This window comes from Rhinolophus hipposideros (assembly GCF_964194185.1).
Source record: "Rhinolophus hipposideros genome assembly, chromosome: 2".
In the NCBI taxonomy this organism is placed as follows: domain Eukaryota; kingdom Metazoa; phylum Chordata; class Mammalia; order Chiroptera; family Rhinolophidae; genus Rhinolophus; species Rhinolophus hipposideros.
In genome coordinates this window covers 98,065,168-98,087,464 of record NC_138048.1, presented here as the reverse complement: position 1 = coordinate 98,087,464, position 22,297 = coordinate 98,065,168, and the positions used below count along the sequence as shown (strand labels likewise).

The window sequence follows — 22,297 nt, the reverse complement described above, 5'->3', positions numbered from 1 at the left end:
TGATTCAGTTTAGGTCAATTCTCCAAAATCCATATTTAGGGGGAAAATCCCTATGAATTTTAATGCAGAACTAGCAGACACTTATATAGAATATTTCCCACAAAGCTCAAAGGAAATTAAGCCAAAAATGATCAAATACTGATGATTTCCCCAGGGAAGTGTCCTTGTCCTTCTACAGAGAAATAGTCTCCAAACCTACATTGCTAAAATAGCCTATCTTCCAGTGTTCAAACGTGGCAGTCAAGAGAAATCAAGAAAAGGAGCGGCGCAAGAAGCTGCCTGTTTCCCCGATCTGCAGACCTAAGTGGAAGCAATTTACAAGAGATTATCTCTAGCCTGAATAGGAAAGAAGCCACTCTAATCTTAGAATGCCGAAGGCTCCTGATCCCTCTCCTCCTCTTCCTCTTCTTCATCCTTGTTAGAGTTAAAACGGGAGCTCTGCTATTCTCTGAAATATTGGCATCCGGGAAGGCGATGCTCCAAGTGGTGGAATAAATCCTAGTTGGCCATCTCTACGACCCCCTCACAGGGCCACAGGGAGGCCCCCCTGCCTCTCACCGCCCACGGCATCGGCTGCCTCTGCTCTGACCAGTAGGTTAAATTTTCTTGGCTTTGAGGATGCAACACTCAGTCGACTTTCCAGCAGCACAGCGCAAAGTTGAGGGAGAGGGAGAGCGTGCGTGTGCGCTGTGCGCGTGTGTCTGATCAGTGGTGTTAGGGCGGGCAGTAAATAAAGGGTGGGGCCAGCGAGGGGAGGAGGGAAGCAAGGACTGAGAAGGAAGAGCGTGGCTCGATCCCAGTTAACCTGCTGAAGCTTTTCCTGCTGGCTAGAGCCTCTGCCTCTGCACCAACTCACCCAGGACCTTCTTCTCCTTCTTCCTTCGCCTGCTTTTCCCTCTTCCCTTCTTTCTCTTGCTGCACCCTCCCCCTAACCCTCATTTTCACATCCAACCGGAGGACGAATGAGGGAGACATTCCCGCAAATTGGGGCAACAACTTTCCTCAGCTGGTCTCTTGGCTCCGGGAGCAGGAGCTGGCGGACCCTCCGGGGTCTGCGGCCCATGGAAGAGGAGGAGAAAGAGAAGTGATGGGTTAGCGGCTGAAACGAGGAGCCCCCAGCGAGCTCAGCGTCGCCAGCCTGCTCCGCGTTCCCACTCCGTTCTCTGGCTCTCTCTCGGAGGGGAGCGCTCAGGGTGCAGACAGCGGGCATCCCAGGGAGGATGAGGTGGGACCTGGCCCGAGCAGGCTGCAACTCGCGGGCGTGCGGCAGCGGCTGGGTCGCGGCATGAATTAAGAAGCGAGGAAGATGGAGCGCCGCACACTCCTCGCTCAGCCCGGGCTCTGGTCCGCGGACACCAGCTGGGCACTCCTCTATTTCCTCTGCTCCATCCTCCCCCAGACCTCCCCGCAAGTACTCAGGATCGGTGAGTGAGCCCTGAGGAGCGCTCCAGGCTACCGGCTTGGGGGACGTGGCGGCTCCCCGCGGCCAGCGCGAACGCAATGGTCCAGGGCGAGGCAGCGCGCCAGGCGCTGGGGGTGTGGAGGTCAGCGCGCCCCGCAGGCTCCGGGAAAGGGGCAGCCGCGTCACTGCTTGCCTCCTGGCGAGTGCCGGGCTTCCTCGCTAGGTACGGTTGGCGGGTTTTTCAACCCTGGTTCCAGGAATGCGAGCAAGAGTACAGAAGTCCAGGCTCAGCCGGGCTGGTCCCCTGCTCTGGGTGTGGGGTCGCGCGGCTGCAGCCCTTTGGTTTGGGAGCGGAGATGCGCTCTTCTGGGCGTCTGGGTGGGCATCGGGTGGTCCAGATGCCCCGATGCTCCCTGGCAACCGGGGCTCTGGGTACTCTCAGACATGCCCCGTTCTCAAGAGCAGAGTTAGGGGACCACTAGGGACGGCTGATTTCCCGGAGCCTGCTAGCCTGGAGCCTCCAAGTTTTCACCTCTAAGTTGGGTTCTTCCACACGGACTCCCCACTACAGGGCAGAGTCTGGATCTGACCTCTGACCGAGGGTTCGTGGAGTGGGAAGGATGGTCAATCTGCACCGTGAGCAAGCAGCCACGTTTCTATTCGCTCCCAAATCTGCCTGCCCACTGAGCATGATCCGGTCCAGTCAGGGTAACTCCCGGGAAGACTTGGACTTCTAGCTCAAGGGTATCCCCTTGAAAAGAGACTGAAGGCTGAATGTAGGAATCCTGGGGCAACCTAGACAAGGCTTGACAAGGACACCGGGGGCGGGCGCTGTGCAAGTGTGTGGATGCATGTACCTAAATGAACAATACAAATGACCAAGGTTTGGTTTGCGGAGGCATTGAGCCATTTTGGGGGCTGCTTTTGGGGTTAAAAAGCTCTTCTTCTTTAATGCTCTTCCTTCCATACTAAACCCAATTTACATTCCCTTAGTTTCAGTTTGCCCTCCTTCCCCAACCAACTATGCTTCTTAGAGACAGTCAAACAGAGCCACAGGTGACGTGGTGACAACACATGGGTCTCCCAGCTTCTCCAGTTTCCCACTCTAGGCAGCAAGCGTGAAGTCCTAAGCTCCAAGGGCTTCTTCTAACTCACACCCTTTCCAGGAACTGACAGAATGTGCAAGGAACGTTGCAGGGCGTTCCCCGGGTGAGCTGCTGAAATTTCTTGTACCTTTACTAGGTCTGACCTGCAGTTAGCGAACCTCTTTGTAAAGATTGAGAACCTAGTTCTTGTCAGAGAACTGCCCCCCCTTTTTTTTTAATGTAAGTTTGTTACTTTGAAATTTAGTTTCCCTAGGCACACAGGATCTAGTTTTCAAGGAAAGAAAGGATCCTAAAAACTAACTTTACAACAGACATATTTTTGTAGACTCTGGATGATAATCATGTGGATTTTATTGGATACTTTAGACTGTTTATTAAGAGTCCCAAGATATTTTACAAAAAAAGAAAAAATATCACTCATAACTAAAATATCTTTCACCATAGATATATTCTAGCCTTAATGTCCTGTGTTTTTTTTTTTTTGGGGGGGGGTATAATCAAGCTTACAGATGCCAGTAACAAAATTCCTGTGAACAATACAAAATAAATGATGAGTGTGTTGCAATTTCCAATGCTTGTTATCTTAATTGGTGATTTCCTTATATTTTATACATTTTTAAAGAGACACATCAAGGCATATTAGATGTGGCTATGCCAGGCCATAGCCCCTTTACCTGTACAACAAGTTGAAAATAGCATTTTTCCTCTCCTACATCACCCATATCTAAAAGAATTCCAAGAGGTGGTGGAAAAGAATGTTTTAAGAGTATCTGTTCACAAATCTCCATATTTATCCAAGCCCCAAGCAATCACACTCATCCATTTAAAAGTAGCTTTAAACTGAAAGCAGCCCAGCATTACTCACTGGCCTTAAAATATATGATACAAATAATGAGATTTCTGTTTTTCTGGAGCCATGGAGCATGGGAGCCAAAGGGCATAAAGTTAGATGGTCTGGTGTTGTCGATGGAAAGTACCAATGTCTTACTTCTTCTGCCTGTGAGTGACCTGTGGTTGGCATGGGCATCAACCCCACCCTGTCTGTACCCACAGACCTTGCTTACTTTTAAATGGACATTTCAGCACCATGGAAACCAGCTTTAGCTTGGGGTGGGGGTGAGGTACCTGCCTCTCTACAGTGACTTGCTTGTGTCAGTTAAGTACAGCACTGCAGGCAAGATATCAAAGGAGTTAGGGAACCAAGCAAGAGTGTGTGTGTGTCTGCGCATGCACACATGTGCGCACGTGTGTGTAGAGAAGGAAAGAGAAAAAATAAAACGCATTCTTTATCTCCCATCTCTCCTTTCTCTTTCCAACAAACCTCCAACTATCCAACCAACCAACTAACAAAAAGGAGTTCTTTGTTATTAGCTCGAATATTTTTCGGTAACTTAAAATATCCTCAAGTCAAGTACATCATGAATTCCAGGCACTTTGCAATGTGCTTATATAGAGAATGCACTTGAATGCTTGAATGGATTAATTACTTGTCTACTTTTCTTGCCAGAGTGTCTGCTTAAACTTCAGTTATTGAGGAAAGTGAATGAAAGGTATAAAATTTAAGATACAGTTCACGCAAGACTTAATATTAAAGAGGTCAGTGAGCGTGTGCATAAGCATGGTTCTTGCATACATTGAGAATGTCTGTTGAAAAGCTTATAATCTTACAGTTTAGAGATATGAAGAGGGTCCTATAGGACAGAAGTGCACTGAACATTACTACTACACTCCAAAGTCTTCCCAGCAGTGTAAATATTGCCTGCTCCTGGGAATTCTCTATGGAATGCTGAGGTCATTCCTGCCTCTCTTGAACCCCAATATACGTTAGCAAGTGGTTAATGCCACATACACACGAAAAAAAATGAGTTTTACAGTCACAGACATCTTCCTCGCATGGCCAGCCAACCTATACCTAATATCTAATACTTAGAGCAGGGTCAAAGTGACCTGAGTAAATAGTGGCCCATCACCATTAGTGGGGGGGAAAAAAGAAATAAGAATAATTCCATGTACATATGAAATTTCTGGGACAGATACATCATATTCCTAACAATAATAGAAAGGTATATTTATATAGTATGTTGCTATGCGTCATCTGAACGTACATACCCTGTTTCCCCGAATATAAGACCTAGCCGGACAATCTGCTCTAATGCATCTTTTGGAGCAAAAATTAATATAAGATCCAGTATTATATTACATTAATTTATTATGTTATATTTATATTATATTATATTATATTAATTATATTATATTATATAGACCCGGTCTTATTTTACTCTAAGTAGTATATAAGTATATAAGTATACTAAGTATATAAGTATATAAGGATACTATATATACTTATACATATAAATATACTATAAATAGTAAAGTAAGACCAGGTCTTATCAAGTATTATAGTAAAATAAGACCCGGTCTTATATTAATTTTTGCTCCAAAAGGTGCATTAGAGCTGTTTGTCTGACTAGATCTTACTTTCGAGGAAACACAGTAAACCTAGAAATAGCAGTAAAAGCATAGTCTTAAGAGTTAAGTGATGGACCACGAGCTTTTCAAACACATGATTTGTTGTCAGGAAACACAGGTTTAGGTCCCATCTCCAAGACTTACTAGATATGTGTCTCAGTGACAATTACTGAATCTCACCAGGCCTTTGTTTGCCTTCTGAAAAATTGAATTAAAACAATTGCAACCTCACGATGTCATTGCTAAGAGTACAGATCATAAAACTTGAAACAGTTTTGAGCAGTATATAAAGACATTATTTGCGTTATACAGTTGCATTTTGAACAACATGGGTTTAAACAGCATAGGTTCACTTATATGCAGATTTTTTCAATAAGCACTTTTATTGTTTTTGATCCTCAGTGGGAAGTCCACGGAAGTGGAGGACTGACTGTATGCATTGATCTACACCATTTTATATAGGGGACTTGAACATACATGGATTTTGGTATCTCCAGGGGTACCTAGCAGCAATCCCACCCGGATATCGAGGGGCTACTAAGTTTTGGGGGAATTAAAAGTTACATGTAGATTTTTGAGTACATGTTGGTCATCACCTGTAAACCTGCATTGTTCAAGAATCAACTGTAATTTTTTGTGTTGTTTTGTTCTTACTTTTTAAAAATTACTGATATTTTCTTTCTGAAGAGCCATATAATAGTTGATGTTGTATATTTCCATAACACATTTAACCTTGCTGAGCCCAAATCTCTTCATCCATGAACTTGCAGTAATATCTGTCTTTCCTAGTTCATAGCAGAGTATCAAATAAACTAATTTTTGTAATTTTGAACAAACAACTAAATAAGTATAATACTATTATGTAAATAAATATAGCTTATAAAAAGAAATATTGTGGAAATTTATATGACTACATGCGTGGAAAGTTAATTGTCAATATAAGTTTTCAAAATCTTTGATTTCCTTAGGAGAGGTTCAAATGTAGTTTATGTCTATTATGAAGTTGGCTGTAGCATAATTTTTGACTATTTAATCCTAATGACCCCAAAAGTTCCAAGTAATGATTACTACATATTTGTTTATATTTTTGCTTAAATGTACAAACTCACAACTTTAATCTTTAATCACTGAATTCTTTCAACATTTTAATATTTGTTCTTCTCTCTACAAATATTTACTAAGTGTTAACTTTCCTACCATGAACCAGACACACTTCTAGATGCAAGACATACAACAGTGTAAAAAATAGACAAACACCTGCCCCCTTAAAGCTTTTATTCTGGTGATTTATAATACATGTTACTACTAAAAATTTTCACCAGGCCTTTTATGAAGACACTTATTATTTTCATTCCAAATACTATTCTTAGAGAGTATTTTTCAGTTAATCTTCTGCTCTTGGTTTATTATATCAATGGTATGCTCAACAAAGAATAGGTTGAAGTCCCCAAGTGCATAGAGAACAGACAGAGTGGGTTTATGGTGTCAATTCTGGAGCAGAAACTCCTGCTTTAGTTTAGAAAGATCTGTTCAATCTGAGGTAGGTTCATTCTGATTTATGTTAGTCATAAAGCTAACTGGTACTTGAAAGGTCTGGGAGAGAAGCTCTGAAAGGATGATAAAAAGCTAATGTTAATATATTTCTCCAAATGAGGAGATTTTTCTACCTTATTATCTGCATAATTCACCTTTTTCTTTGACAGTTATTTTAAAGGCCTGATGTTTGTACACTATGCAGACCTGAGCTGTAGCTACTTTTCCTATATGGTTTATGATCTCCAGTTTTCATTGAGAAGACCATGACTTGCTGGCTTCGCCTAGGTTCATGTGCTTAGTTAGAAATGCTGGAACTGGAAGCTAGCTAGTCTCATGTCATATTTCAAGCTCCTTGCATGAAATTATGCTACATAATGTATGAACTTGTGTATGCATTACATAACTGTTTAAACTATGCTGAAATCAAATATAAGAGAAATGAACTGTTGTTCATAGTGATTCAGAGGTAAACACATAAATCAAAGTTAGTGTGATTTATACTTGAGTACATATTAGGCAATTAGCAGAGAGGTAAGTTGATATTATCACTGGACTCTCTAGAATTTCTCTTTAAGAAGGGGTTAAGAAAGGCAGGCAATCAACTTGAGGGGAAGCCTTGTTACAAACACACCAGTTCTAATTAGATTGCACATTTACTAGGAATGGATTTGAGGAAGAACTGATGGATACAGCAGTGGTAGTGGTGAGTCCCATAGCCTCTCAATCCTCTTTTGTTGTTTCACTGATAACGATACATATAAGAAACCTTATCTATGTTCTAAAATTTATCAGAAGTTATTTCGACCAGAAGAAAGAGTGTTGGAGAATTGCAGATAGAAGGGCATTCTCGTTTCTAACTGCTTTTTTCTAATTGATTGACCTTGAGAAGATTACTAATTGTGTGTGTGTATGTGTGTGTGTGTGTTTGTGTGTGTGTGTTACAGAGTAACAAACTCATGGGTTTGTTGCAAAGATGAAACGTGATATATGTAAAATGAATGGCATATGGTAGTGTTAATGAAGATACCTGCGTCTTTCTCTCTGTTAATGAACAAGGTAGAAGTTCTGTGCTTTAGAATAGTTTATTCATCTGGTCAAGTAAGTCTGGAGAAATATTTTCCCTTAGAGATTCATGAGGCAGGTTTGTATCTTAAAGGCTCTTTGTAATTCTGTTTAATCTGTTTCTTTTGGTTAATCCAGTATCTCCCACATTTTAATTATCACAAGATTCTTGTGTCACAACTATTAATGTCCGCTAAACTTACACTCTTTGGAACATATTTGAGAAAACACTGGCTAATAAAACCATTGAAAGTTCAATGCATACATCAAAACTTACATGACCACACACCCTACGGCTTCTCCAGTCTAACTAAAATTCTGCCCACTTGCTTCTTCAGAACATTTTCATAAAGCTTCAAGAGTAAATATTAACATTTAGATCTTTATTGTTCTCTACCATGTAGAAAACATTTTAAAACTACATAACCTTTTCTGAAGGTATATCATTTTTATTAATTCAAAATGTGATATGGGGCCATTTTCCTATTTTTTTTTTATTCACTAGGCTTACTTTTTAATATTGTTTTAAGGAGCAAAATTATGTTAGATTTAGAATATATATTTTAGAAATATAATTTGTAGTAAGTTAAAGGTCTATATTTAAAAGTTAAACCTACTTATTTATTTTTAAATGCACATCTGATATTCTCAATGATAAATGTTCATAGAGAAATAGAAAGATTTAAATTAAAAGGAATGTCTATCAGCCATATGAACTTTACGAATTTTTTGGTCTTGATTTATACTGAAATCAAGTTGTCATATTGAATTACAAAAACCTACCGTCTTACTACAGCGACACTATAATGTTAGTAATAATAAATAGATTGGGAAAATGTTCCCCTCTATCCTAGAGGGGAAAATACACAAAAAAAGTAAAGAGGTAAAAAATGTTTGATTTTGTATTTATGCTATTTGTGAACAACTGAAGTAATAAAAATATTTAGAATAACTTTCCCAAGTCACTTGGATGACAGTCCACTCCTGTCATTTTTAAATGTTTAAGGGTATTGTAAGCATGTAATTTTGTATAATGCTAGGTTAACATATTTATTAAATACAAGGTAAAATTAGTTACAAAGTGGAATTAAGAAGAAATGGCATTGACTACATGAAAACTAAACTCCTATAGACCACAAATCAATCACACAGAAATATAATACAATAGTGAAAGATTTCCTTTAACTCTCTAAATTCTTTATTATTTGGTGCACTATTAACAAAATACATTTGAAATATTAGCCCATCTTCTATCTTTTGATGAATTACTAGTTTACTGTTGTCCTTACTGGGGAAAACAAAACACAAAATGAAATAGCACACAAAAGTCTCAACATACTTTAAAATTTCTGCTAAATAATGTCTCAAAAGGAGCTCCACAATGTAGATTTTTATACTAGAATTGTACATGTTTGTTTTTATTTAATAGAAATTCAGTGATTAACTGTTACTATTGTCATCCGTTATCAAATTAGAGACAGTTTACAACTTACAACGTACTGTTTTCCTTCAAAAATGCAAGAAGGAATGTATTAAAATAAATTATTTATTACATTGAGCAAATTCAGGACTGTAGACTATGTTAAGGTACAACCTATTTTATTTGATCAATTACAATTCCACGAACAAATGGGTTAGTACCCACCTACATTTATTTCCTAGCTCTGTCAGCTGAAAGGACCTAGAAATAATGGCATCCCAGGAGCAGGGAGCACACACCTGACACGCAGGCCTCCTTAGAGAAATGGACAATTGAGGCACTGAAGAAGGAAATACATAAGGTGACCCTGCAGCATCTTATGGAGGCAGTGCAAAAGAAAGAAAGAAATAAAATCCCATGGAGGGGGATACGTTACAGAGACACAGGCACCAAGTACTTCCAGTGGCCAAAGCTAGAATCATTTGAGCAATAAAATTGTAAAAAGTAAATTGTAAACCAAGTACCCATGAGTCTATACTGATATAAATAAAAACCAAAGCACGCACGAATCGATACTTGTATAGATAAATGATTTAGATTATAAAACGAAGTACCCACAAGTCCATTCTGATATGGATAAATGATTAAATAAATAAATAAATAAATAAATAAATAAATAAATAAATAAATAAATAAATAAGAAACGACAAATCTCCCAAGCAGAAGAGCAAGGTAATTATGATCAGCATCACCAGTGATAAATCAGGTTGATAGTATTTACTTCAATGTGATGGGATGCAAATGGTACTTTACCCATTTGGTTTTCCTCCCCAAACTCCATATCCCTACTCTAATCATAAGAAAAATATCCAATACTAATAGATTGGCATTCTACAAAATACCTGGACAATACTCTCCAACACCGTCAAGGTCATAAAAAAATAAGGAAAGTCTAAGAAATTGTCACATTCAAGAGGAGCCTAAGTAGATATGATGAATAAATGTAATGTGTTTGAATGATCTTGCAACAGAAAAAGGACATTAGGTAAAAACTAAGGACACTGAATAAAGATGGATATTACTTAAAAACAGTGTATCAATATTGGTTATTAATTTTAACAAATGCTCCATACTCATATAAAGTTGTTAATAACAGCGGAAACTAGATATGGAGTATGTGAGACTTCTCTGTACTACCTTTCCTACATTTATGTAAATCTAAAACTGTTCTAAACAATAAAAAATAAAGTCTATTAAAAAAAGAAAAACCTACACCAAGTTTCCTTCTGCTATGACTATTCCTACCAACTCTGCCATATATAAAGATCTGTAAATAATTTCATCAAGGGAAACAGAAAATAATTTTCAATTCCATACTACGTGCTACAAAAAAGAGTTTTCTAAGAGTATCATTAAAATAAAGATAACAGTATATAAGTTAGAAAAATTATTAAGGAAATAAACTTCATGTAAAAACTGTTATTGATAAAATGTGATGGTTGTATGTCTTCTTTAAAATTATGTAATGAGTTTGCGGAAAATCAGACATTAGCTGTTGCTATCCATTAGCATCTAGGTTTCAACTGTTATATGATTTTTATACTTATGTAAATATAATTTAACTTTGAATATTGATTCAAGCATTGTAACCAACTCAGGCATGAAGTGTCATGTCTTTGAATGAATACTCACAACAAACTATTTGCATGGATTCCTTTTCTTAGTACCATTGTCTAAATATGACTTTAAAAAGTCAATACTTAATTCCCAGAGCCCAAAAAAGTACTTTGTAATTCAAATTGGGGAAAGAATAGTGAAAATCAAGTGTTTTGTTTTGTTTTATTATTGTGAGGACTCAATTACAATCTTTAGGAGTTTTCTTTTCTTTTTTTTTTTCTTCTTTAATTTTAAGCTCCTAAAATGTTGGATTACATACTTTGGCAACCCATAAACAGAAGTTGCATTCTAGTGACCTGCCTATGTTTATATTATAAAAGATATTATTGTACTTCATCTTCTAATAGTAGATTGGTCAGATAGATCCATCTTTCAAGTGTAAAGGCAGTATTTGCCTTTTGAATTCTGGGCAGTGTTTGTTTTTTTGAGGATATATTTGCACCCTCGGGTTATTTCTATACAAGTCCATTGAATTGGCAAGAGCCATTATAAATGACTGTGTATCATCTAAATGTTCCACGGGATTGGGGGAGTGCTTAAGGAAAGAATAGTATAGACTTGGAAAGAAGGATCTATTACATAGAATCCTTATGATGAAATTTGTGTGTTGAAATAGAAAAAGCTTCGAAAATAGTATAGACCATAGTACAATATGATTTTACATACTTTGGACTGGGTATATATACATGTCATCCTTGCTTATAGCTAAGACCTAAAAGAGAATGAATGTGAAAAGGAGAAGCCCATTTGTTTTGTTAAGGTGGTGGAATTGTGGGTACAATTTTTCTCTCATTTTGATCCTTATTAATGTTCTTTGCCCAATTGAAAAATCATTGGTTCAAGTTACCATTCTGTAGCTTCTAGATTATTCTAGCAATCATTTGCATGCAGTTTGCCATAGTGAAAAGTGAACTGAAATGAGTATACATCCAGCTCTGGTGAGTCTAAACTTGGCCATGTCACACCATCTTTTAGTGAATCCATTTCCTTGTCTGTCAGAGAGGAGCTGCTGGTGTACATGGCTGCGTCTGCTATTGCGTCCAGATCTGCTATTCCCTCTGATTTACTGCCATTGGCTTGAACTGAGATGCTACCTAAAGACATTTGTATCTACAGAATCACTTGTGTAGAAATAAAACTTTGTTCATTTCCCTGAAATTAAACTTAACTATGCACACAAGCCCTTTTTTCCCCTGGACCCGGCACTAAGATTTTCATTTTCAATTTAAAATGTAAATTTTTAGGATTCACCTTTCTCCTTTTCACCGTTCTCCCTACAGTGATCAAAGACCGCTGTTTTCAAAGATAAGACATTTGCTGTTATTCCTCCAGGACATGCACCGGGGTGTAGCTTGTCCTATCTGATCCTGGGTAGGGGAATCTGCTGATGGGGAACCCACCTCCACTCCCTCTGGCCTGCTGACCCTCTGAGATGCAGCCCAGTTTCTGTGCGGTCTCTCACATGGGCTGTTTGCCCAGCACCTCATCAAGGAGGAATCCATGATTCACACAGCAGTGCCCAGACTCAAGTTACCTTCAAGCTAACAATCATCTCAGGCCCTTTCCGTTCAGGTATATGATGCCTTCATCTCCTTCTTATACCTTGAGAGGCAAAATGTACACGCGGTGCTGTCTGTCCCCAGAGTATCCAACAGCAGGCAGGCACAGGCCCTCCCCAAAACTGATGGTTCTATTGAACTCTGACCTCAATTTCCAAATTGCAAGAAGGGGAAACGGGGCTGAATTCTTCCAGTATAACACATTTATCTAAACTCTGAGATTCAGGCGTAAACACTGTTGTAGTATTTAAAGCAACCCTTTTAAAATTAAGGCAACAACCACAGAAGCCATGATAAAAACAAATGTTTTTCAGTAGCTTAATATAGGTGGCATATTCTTCTAGGGATTATAGCTAAATGGTAAAGAAAGAGAAATCAGGCCCAGATGTTCATTTGAACAAGCTATAGAAGGCATTTAAGTACAAAAAGTTAAAAAAAAAAGGCATATAATATATACAGAGGATTCCAAAAAATGTATACACATTTTAAGAAAGAAGAAAACTGTATTAAAATTACACTGATGGTAACCACCTTGTGTGTCTCTTGTAATTGCAGAAGTCAAAAGTGTATTGATCTTTTGTTATCAGTATATATTGAGTATTACAGTTTTAATAGTTTTCCTTTCTGACAATGCATACACATTTTTTTGGCACCCTCTGTGTATACAAAGAAAATGTCATATAAATAAATTTAAAATAGTACCGAAGACCAGGGCCTTCAGAGATCTTAACATCCTACTTTCTCATTCGACAGATGAGAAGACTGAGGCCCCAGAAACTAAAGCGATGCAGATACTCAGTGGCTGAGCCACAATTCTTAACTTGTACCTCAGTGTTATCTTCTTGCAATTGTTTCTCATACAACTCATTTGAGAATTGTTAAAACTCCATATTCCAATGAATAAGAAATTGTAATCAATCAATGAAACATAAATGTTCCAGAATACAAGGATCACAGAACTAATCAGTGTGGTTTCTTTAAATCTGGATGTTTTTTGTAGAGAAGTTAAGTTTTGAGGAGAGAGTGAACATGGGAATGGAAGTGAGGCACAGTCCAAATGGTGATAATTACTAAAAGATTAAAATCCAGGGAATTTCTGACATCTAAGGAAAATATAAATAGAGAAATCTTAAGAAAAATGTGTTAAACTGTACATATCTTCAGATTTTCAGAACTGTTATCTAGGCACTTCTGGTCAACTTGTCTTACAGTTATGTGTGCAGAAATGTCTTCATTTCTGAAAGCACTCTTAGAAAAATAATTAAAAATAGCAATTACACATGAATGAGATATAGCCTAACAATTTAGAATAATTAGTGTGTAGTGACATTATATTTTTATTACCCTAATTTATTTGAAATGATTCAAACGAGTGTTAGCCTTGGGTTAGGCTAAATGCATGTGTATACAAGGGAGGGGCCTAAGGAGTAACATATATCATTTGCAATTTGAGAATGTCATAAAAAAATAAAGACAGACAGTCCACACTGTGGGACTTTTAGTTTCATTTTCCCACCTCACATTGGATATAGAAACCGAGGTGGAATGCATGATTAATGTGATGCTTATTAAAAACAAATGAGTAAATTTCTATAGAAGATAGTAGTATAAATTTGTTGTCTTTTTCCTGAAGTCTATACTGCCTTTTGTTTCATATGAAGTAAATTTTCAATTAATTTCTGGGTTTTGAGAGTAATATTTGACCTTTCCTTCCTTCTCCTTTCAGAGGGTGAAATTTTATGTTTTCACACACTTCCATCATTTTGTTATTCATTTATTCATTCTTGTATTTATTGCTGGTGTTATTATAAAATTATTCCAAAGGCTTACATAAATGCATACATTATAAACTGATACGAATACCATAATGAAAATGGAGGTAAAGGTGAAATAAGATAAATCCAGGCATGATGCCCTTGAAAAGATGCCACAAGTGGACCAGAAATTTTCATCTGAACTTTCTAGCAGCTGAATAGAAACAGGACAATCATTAAGTTTAGAGAGTCTAGTTGCTTAGACAAATTACAGGATTTTTAAGTTAAAAAATGAAAGAAATTCACCCCATGATCTGATAAAGGGAAATAATGTGATGTTGTAGATAATATCCCTATGATGAAATAGTACATTCCGTGCATTTGTTCCTTATAAAGTGCTCAAACTAACTCTATGACAAGACACCAAATAATAACAATATTTATGCAAAACATCCTAGTACAGAACTCTCAAGTAGTTTGGTATGATCCAAAACTAAAATTTATAATATCTAGAGAAATGAATTCACTATATATCAGTTCCCAATCATTCATCATTATTACTTGTTGAAGCTGAGCTATTGGAAGGCAAACAGCAGAAAGTTCAGGGGATAGAAGATAGTGATGAAGTGTACATTTGTCATTAAAAGCAAATCACAAACCTCGAAGGTAGAAATGAAGTCTTCCTATGAAATTAAGAAATCTAAATGAGATAACTACTTGAATAGACCACCTCACATCGGTGTGGATGAAACTCTTGGAAGCAAGGCCAAAGTTTTCCTCAGAAAAATCTTTCTGACTTTGTCACATTAAATGCACAATGGGTGATATGCATTTGTCTCCACTGGGAAACAAGATGGCAAATATTGTCATGTATTGCCTAGAACCATTAAAAGGAAAATATAGGAGGAAAAGGGAAAAATAAAGCTCTTTGAGATACCAAATTTAAATTATGAGGTCAACATTTATTTGCTATTTATTTGTTATTTTTTTGTACTAAGCTGTTTCCTTAGATTTTGTATTTTATATTTGCTTACCAGTGCTATTTGCTGTGTTCATTTTTAATTAGAGTCTGCTTTGCATATCCTGGTCAGTAGTAAAGCTTACATTTTTCCTTTCACCTATGAACCTTCCAAATGCACCTTTGAAATCCCAATCACCTTTTCTAAGAAAAGACTATTTCCTTGAACAAGACCATTGACTATATATAGAATAAAGGACAGCAACTTTAAATTGTGTTTTTCGGTCTGTGTCCTAAAAGTCAAATTTGTCCAGATTTCTTTAGATTCCTTATTTTGTAGTACTACAGAGGTTTTCAGATTTAAAAACAAGCAAACAAAACCCGGAATTTTGTGTGTTTTGGTCTTAGATTTTGGGTTTTCTCTGTGGATAATAAAGAACAACTTTAAATTTTGTAGTATTTCTTACCTTTTTTTTATAGGGGAAACAAACACTCAGTAAAACTTAATATATATTTCATTTCTAAACCAACACCTTTACACTTTGAGCTGAAAAATAATTTGATAAAGAAAAGATTCCTGTCACGTCTGTGAAATGACAAGGTGAGCTACAAATTGAGTTCATGATAGCTTCCTTCTGTTTCTCATGTTTATCACTGCAAATATTTTTACAATCATTATTCTGCATCCTTTCTATCACACATTAATGTGAGTGTAGCACATAACCAATTATGCAGAAGTTGAACTTCCCCCACATAGCTGCCTGTGAAAAGCTTGAATCTGGCATTTCCATGGAAAAGTAATATGCAAGATAGATGAAAAAACCCCAACAACTTCTTTAGGGTCTTTGCAAGAGGGAAAAAGTCGCATGGTAAATCAATTCATGACCATCCAAATCAGCATTATATTTCATAAATATATACACAGCATAAGTCATAGTCAAAAGGAACTGTACAATTCCTGTGGGATACACCCATTTACACACACACATAACCACACCCCAATGGTGCGTATTCATGTAAATCGAGCACAGAAATCCATTTAGACCATCAAAAAGTGATCTTTCTGGCTAGGGTATATTTGAGAAAACCATTTTATATCATGCAGTCCAATCTATGTACTAAAACTAATATTTATGATCCTTTCTGTCAAAAAAAAAATCCACAATCTTCTCTACATATTATCCCAAAAAGCCACTCAAGAAAGTGATTTGTTTGGTGGGAAGGCAAATGTAACAACCAATAATTAAAATAAAGTCAAAAAAAAAAAAAAAGAAAGAAAAAAATTGAAGAATACAGCAGCAGACGTAGTGGGTTTGTACCTTAGTTATTTTTAACCAAAAGCTATTTCCACCTATTTTAAAAGAATAATTTAGGTAAATATAATTTTTAATATGTAGGCATAAAAAATTGGTGAAAGAAGAAAGAAAATGAAAACAAGTATATCTGGGTTGTTCCTAATACTTATTGTGAATTTTGTTTTCTAGAATTGCTTTTCCTGAGATTCATAGTATCCATGCAACATTGTTAAAGACATAACTATTTCTGTATAATGAAAATCTAAGTGTATATTAATTTATTCAAGGCTATGAAAAATAGTAGAAAAATATACATTTATAAGATAATTGTGAATTCAGTTTTATTTAATCCTCAGGAATTATTTTCTCCACAAAGTTTAGCATTTGTTGAAGAAATAAATAGATAAGAAATACTTCAAAGTTAAAACATGTTAGTCATGTTATCAATTCACTTTAAAATGCAAATATTGTGTTGGACATGAACCATATGATATTCGTGTTGATATGCCATATCTTCCTGTTACTCCAAAGTAGAAGGCACTTATTCCTAATATAACCATTTTGTTAATTGGAAATTGAGGCCAGATTTCATGCACAATACCAAGTCAGTGGAGAATGACCTTATATTTAACTTGACAAGAGAAAATACACTTTGTGAATATATTGCCCAATTTAATTGCCGACGTAGTCTATATTTGCATAATTGCCAACCTTTCCTTCGATTCGCTTTTATGTACCGAACAATAGTATCACCCAGCAGGACTATTTCACTGTGTCATAAAAAGAAAAGGTAAATCCACTTACCTTCAGAATCAAATCTATCCTACCTTAGAGTAATAAGCATCTGGTACCTGAAGAAATACAAGAATCATGTTGTGAGTAGTAGCTTTTAAATTAAAATTCTCAATTCACTCCCAGTAGATTTCTTTTAGAGCTTTACCTAACGATTTTTCAGTCTTTTGGTGCACATTAATTTGCATAGCTGTGTTAAGGTGAGCACATATGCTAAGAAACATAGCTAAATTCAAAAGTCTTAATTAAAAGCACAGGGAACCTGAGTGAAATTTTAGATATTAAAAGTCTGACCTATGCTGGCCTATTATTTCTTGATTTATTTGACTTGCAAAGACTCAAGTTTTACTTGAAAACCCATAGGGAATTATTTCAGACTAAGATATTTTTGAAACTATAAAATAAGACCATGAAGCAATTTGAATTAATAATGCTCTTAGTGGGCCATGCAGTGAAGACTAACATGCCAACCATTCCTTTTATTGTGAAGTATATTGGAAAAACTTTGAACTAGGATTTCAACAGAACTTTTCCATTGCCCGTATATTTTTTATTTGAATATGTCAGGTTTTTCCACCAGCACAGTGATATTCAACCAGGAATGGTTTCTGTCCCCTAGGGAACACTTGACAATGTCTGGAGACATTTCTGTTTGTTTCAACGTGGGGGGAGGGAAGCTGCTATAGGCATCTAGTGGGCAGGGATCAGAAGGACTGCTAAACATCCTAAAACGCATAGGACAGCCGCCACAACAAAAACTAACCTGCACAGAATATCCACAGGACTGAGACTGAACAGTTCTAAGGTAGAGATAATGAACGGAAATCTATCAGAGGCTTAGGATAGCTGCTTTAGAAATCTTACTCTAGAAAATAAATAAATAAAACAGTCAATCACGTATTCCCAGATGGTGTGGATAGAGGCAACATACCATGGTGATGTTCTGCCATGAATCAGGGACATACCTTTTGATAAGGCTTCCCTTGACCAGCACTCCTGGTATCTCTTTGGAGAACGTGTCCATCTGAAACACAAGCAGACAAAGCAGGAAGTTACCAAATTGGGCATGAGGATGTACTTGACGCCATCATTCTCCATTGTTTGGGGTGTCTCCGGTTGCAGGCCATGGGGCATATATGTTAATAAGCACAATAGGCAGGCTGTCTTAATGGACCTTACAATGGAAGAAAGGCATATGGACATGAATGAAATGATTATACAAATAAACATTTCACTGTAAACAGTGAAAAATATTATGAATGAGGAGGTCATGGTATTAGGAGCTCATTTTACCAGAGGAATTGGCAAGGTTTAAGAAGGTACAAGAAACTTTCCCAGGGTTAAGAATTATTGAGTTGAGACCTAGAAGAGAAGTATGAATTGACCAAGAAAAAAGGGAGAGGATTCCAAGTAGAAGAACAGCATATGTGGAAGTCCAACGCTGGAAAGGAGTAAGTCTTCATTGACAATTTAACTCTTTTACCAATACTTTTTTTTGACTCTGTGTGTGTGTATATTTGTGTGCATTAATCATTTTCTAGGTAATGGGGAAAATAAAGCTATTTCTCAGGTTAAAATTGCAATGCATAACCAGTTATGTACCCATTAGCTGTTTTCTCCAAAGATAAAATTTAAGTCTTTCCTTTGAAGGCACAGAGAAGTGAAATACACTGTTCTGATCACCCAGAGAAACTATGAACAAAAGAACAGAGTAGGAGATTCCTGTACCCTCCCCCCAAAATTAAAGAAAAATATTTTTCTTTGTCTAAATCTTTGTTGACTCTTATCCTATTTTGCAATCTGGAAGAGTCCTCTCATCCTTGTGATATTTTTCTCCCACTCTCCACAACCATTTTTGGTCAAAGAACACAGAGGATCAGAGAATATCAGATCCACTAAGGACTCAACGTTATTTTTTACAAATTAAGCAAACTGAGGCACATAGAGATCAATATCTACTGTCAAAATAAGTACTATCCTGAAGCATGCTGAAGGTTGGTTGTTTTTAACACACTGAATCTTTTCGAAACACAACGCACCTTTACACCACCTTATGTTTTGTAAGAATACATAAGTCGTTTAAGAATATGGTTTAAGAATGCATCAAATGAGAGTTTCTTCAACTTAATCTACCCAGTGAAGTTAGGTAGACAGAAAGCACTGTCTTCTCCCAAATTCTTGCTTCTCCTATAAACTGTTCATGGAGTGCTGCCTTTGCTCAGTGAAGAATTAAGACGAGAAGCCTCAGAGTACAGCAGGGGGTGCCAAATATATATGTGTGTGTGTATATGTATATACATATATATATGTATATATATATATGTATATGTATATACATATACATACTTTGAGAAAGGAAAAAAACTATTAAAATTGTAATATTCAATATATACTAATAGCAAAAGATGAGTAAAAGTCACATTTGACTTCTGCAGTTACAAGAGGTGCTCAAAGTTGTTGCCATCAGCATAATTTTAATACAGTTTTTTCTTTTCTTAAAATGTGTACACATTTTTTTGGCACCCTCTGTATATCCCATATTCCCAAGCTCAAGAAAGTGAGTGCACCCTGAACTTGCTGTCTAGGTGTATATTTATGGAACACCCTGGGATTTACACCTACTTTACAGATTGCTCTAATATTTCTTGCAGAAAGCCTAGAATATATCCTCTGTGGCATACATGTGAATCTTCCAAGACCATTGGAGGCATGATTCCTCCAATAAGAGACTCTCTTCTGCAATGGCTATGATGGATATGCTCTGTTTGCCCATCCAGGTCCACTCTGCACCATTCTCTAACCTTCTTTGACCATCAAAAGTTGTATCAAAAGGTTCTCTTGCCTTCTGGCTTTGTGTTGCTTTTGGTCAATAGAAAACACCATCAGATGGGAAGACAGAACAGAATGTGGTGTAATTAGTTGTCTCCTTGACTCCCTCCCTGCTGACTCTCTGTGAGTTGTCCGTGCCTCAGTTCCTCTTCCACAGGTCTTAGCTCATTTTGAGTGTCTCTCTCCTAAAGCTCTAAGTGTCTCACCCCTTGAGTCCTAGGGTTCATAGGTTGGTCATTATCTACAGCTCGTTAAAACTAGGCGTTACCTTACTAAATCTTGCCTTTCAACAGTCACACATTTATAAAGAGCACTTCTGTCACCTCCTGTGAGTGTACCATCTGCTTTCTGCCATGACACTGACCTGGACAGTTTGATGCAACTGGGCTGAAACATCTTTTGATAGGACAATAAAACCATTCAGATAAAATAACTGTGCTATTTAATATGTATATCAGACATTTCCCATTTATACATAATCATTCCAGCCAGGTTTTCCTTAAAATGTCATTTTAATAATATGATATATGCATTGTTTCTTGACATTTATTTATTTGCTTAATTTTCAGTCAGTTACCAGTACAGTGCACTTTAATGAATGTCTTTGATAAATAAACACTGACACCCCTTCCCTGCATGACTACACGCTCTGAAGATGCCAGAAAAATGTGAGATTTAGTTTTTGGCTTCAAAGTCTTTCAACTGAAATAAAAGAGATATAACATATATTGACAAATATAAAGAACTAGAAGATGCTGATTATGAATATTTTGTACATTTAAATCAGCTCCACATCTCACTATGTGTGGGAAGTTAGGCAAATTGCATGGCTCCTCTTCATTTTAATTTTCTTATCTGTAAAATGGGATTCCTTATGTCTACTTTTGGTTTTTGAGGCTTTGCTCATATGTGCAAAGTGATTGGCTCAATGTCATGGACATGGTTAATGTTTAAGGAAAGTTAACTGTTCTCATTACTGTTACTATAGCTTCACTTGAAAATAATTATTTGTGGTTCTTAAAGAAATTTGTATCCTTTATCTTTTTCATTTATTAGTCGGTTCAGGCTGCTATAACAAAATACCATAGCCTGGGTGGTTTAAACCACAGACATTTACTTCTCACAGTTCTGGAGTCTGAAAGATCCAAAACCAACATGCCAACAGATACGGTATCTGGTGAGAATCTGCTTCCCGCCTTGCTGATGTCTACACTTTTGCTGCACCCTCATCTGAGGGAGAAAGAGCTCTAGTCTCTTTCTCTTCTTATAATGCCACTAATCCCACCATGGAGACCTCATTCTCATGAATTTATCCAAACCTATTTTCCAAATAACATCGGCGGTTAGGGTTTCAAAACATGAAATTTGGAGGGTTACAAACATTTGGTGCATAACACTTCGCAACTCTAAGCGGTAGCTAGTGTCAACATTATGGCCATTTTTGAGGTAACTTTAAGATGAGAGAGAATAAGTGTATACCTAAGTCCACATCATCAGTGATAAGCCAAGATTGCTGAATTATTTTTGACAGTTTTTTTTTAATCTCAGAATATACTACATTCCTCAAAATGTCACAAAATAAATATTATGGATGCTGTAAATTCTCAGAAAGTCATTCACATATGGGGTTAAAGTCTCTGAATTTCTGATCCTCAGGGGGAAAATATCTATATTCTTGAGCATTAGGAATTCATAGACTTGATTTGGCTTTATTAAACCCTCCTTGTGGCAACAAGTGTATAGGAAATCCTCTCTATAACCAATAAAATCATGCCTAAAAAGGTGAATGTAAATCAAGAAAGATATGGTTCATTTGAAATAGGTATTAAATTCCTGTCAGGGAAATTCTGTTTGTTGTTATTTACTGTAAGTTCATTCTTTTTTGCTTCCTGTAAACTAAAGAGGTTCTCCACAGCTCAGAAATGTGAATTCCATTTTAGAAGGTGTTTCATTTTTACAAAAGCTAATTTAGGGGGAAAAGGTGTGAAGCCATTTGGAAATAAAATCACTTTGAATAAGATTATTTAATCTTAGTTATTTGGAAATTCTACTGACATTGTGCATTAGAATAATAAATACCATCCAAGAGACAGACAGAGCTTATTTAATCAGTCAAAAAGCTTTTGAATTGTAAATTTTCTTATTTTACTCCCTACTACACTCAAACAGTCGGGAAATACATACTGTGCCTCTGCTCTGTGGCCACAGACTGCTATAGATTCTGAGAAGAACATTAACTCAGCCAAAGAAATTTCAGGAAGACACTAATCAACCAATAGAACGATGTCAACAGAATAGGAGAACATATTTTTAGAAACTGAAAAAAAAATTTCATTTGGATCAACATGAGAAATTCAAAATAGATAAAGACCTGAGTTTAAATCGTTAAATGCATTGTCTCACTTTCCATATTCAGAAGAAATAATAAAAATCTCTAC

At 36.7% G+C, this 22,297-nt stretch overlaps 1 protein-coding gene across 8 annotated transcripts in view; it reads left to right on the top strand.

Moving 5' to 3' along the window:
- Nucleotides 1–739: 739 nt before the first annotated feature.
- GRIK1 (glutamate ionotropic receptor kainate type subunit 1) overlaps nt 740–22,297 on the top strand; it is a 356,592-nt gene continuing 335,034 nt past the window's right edge. For all 8 annotated transcript variants that reach the window (XM_081071073.1, XM_081071071.1, XM_081071077.1 and 5 more), the window contains exon 1: nt 740–1,424. In XM_081071073.1, coding sequence (XP_080927199.1) covers nt 1,307–1,424 — 118 coding nt within the window. In that variant the 5' untranslated portion in view covers nt 740–1,306. The remainder of the gene's footprint in view (nt 1,425–22,297) is intronic.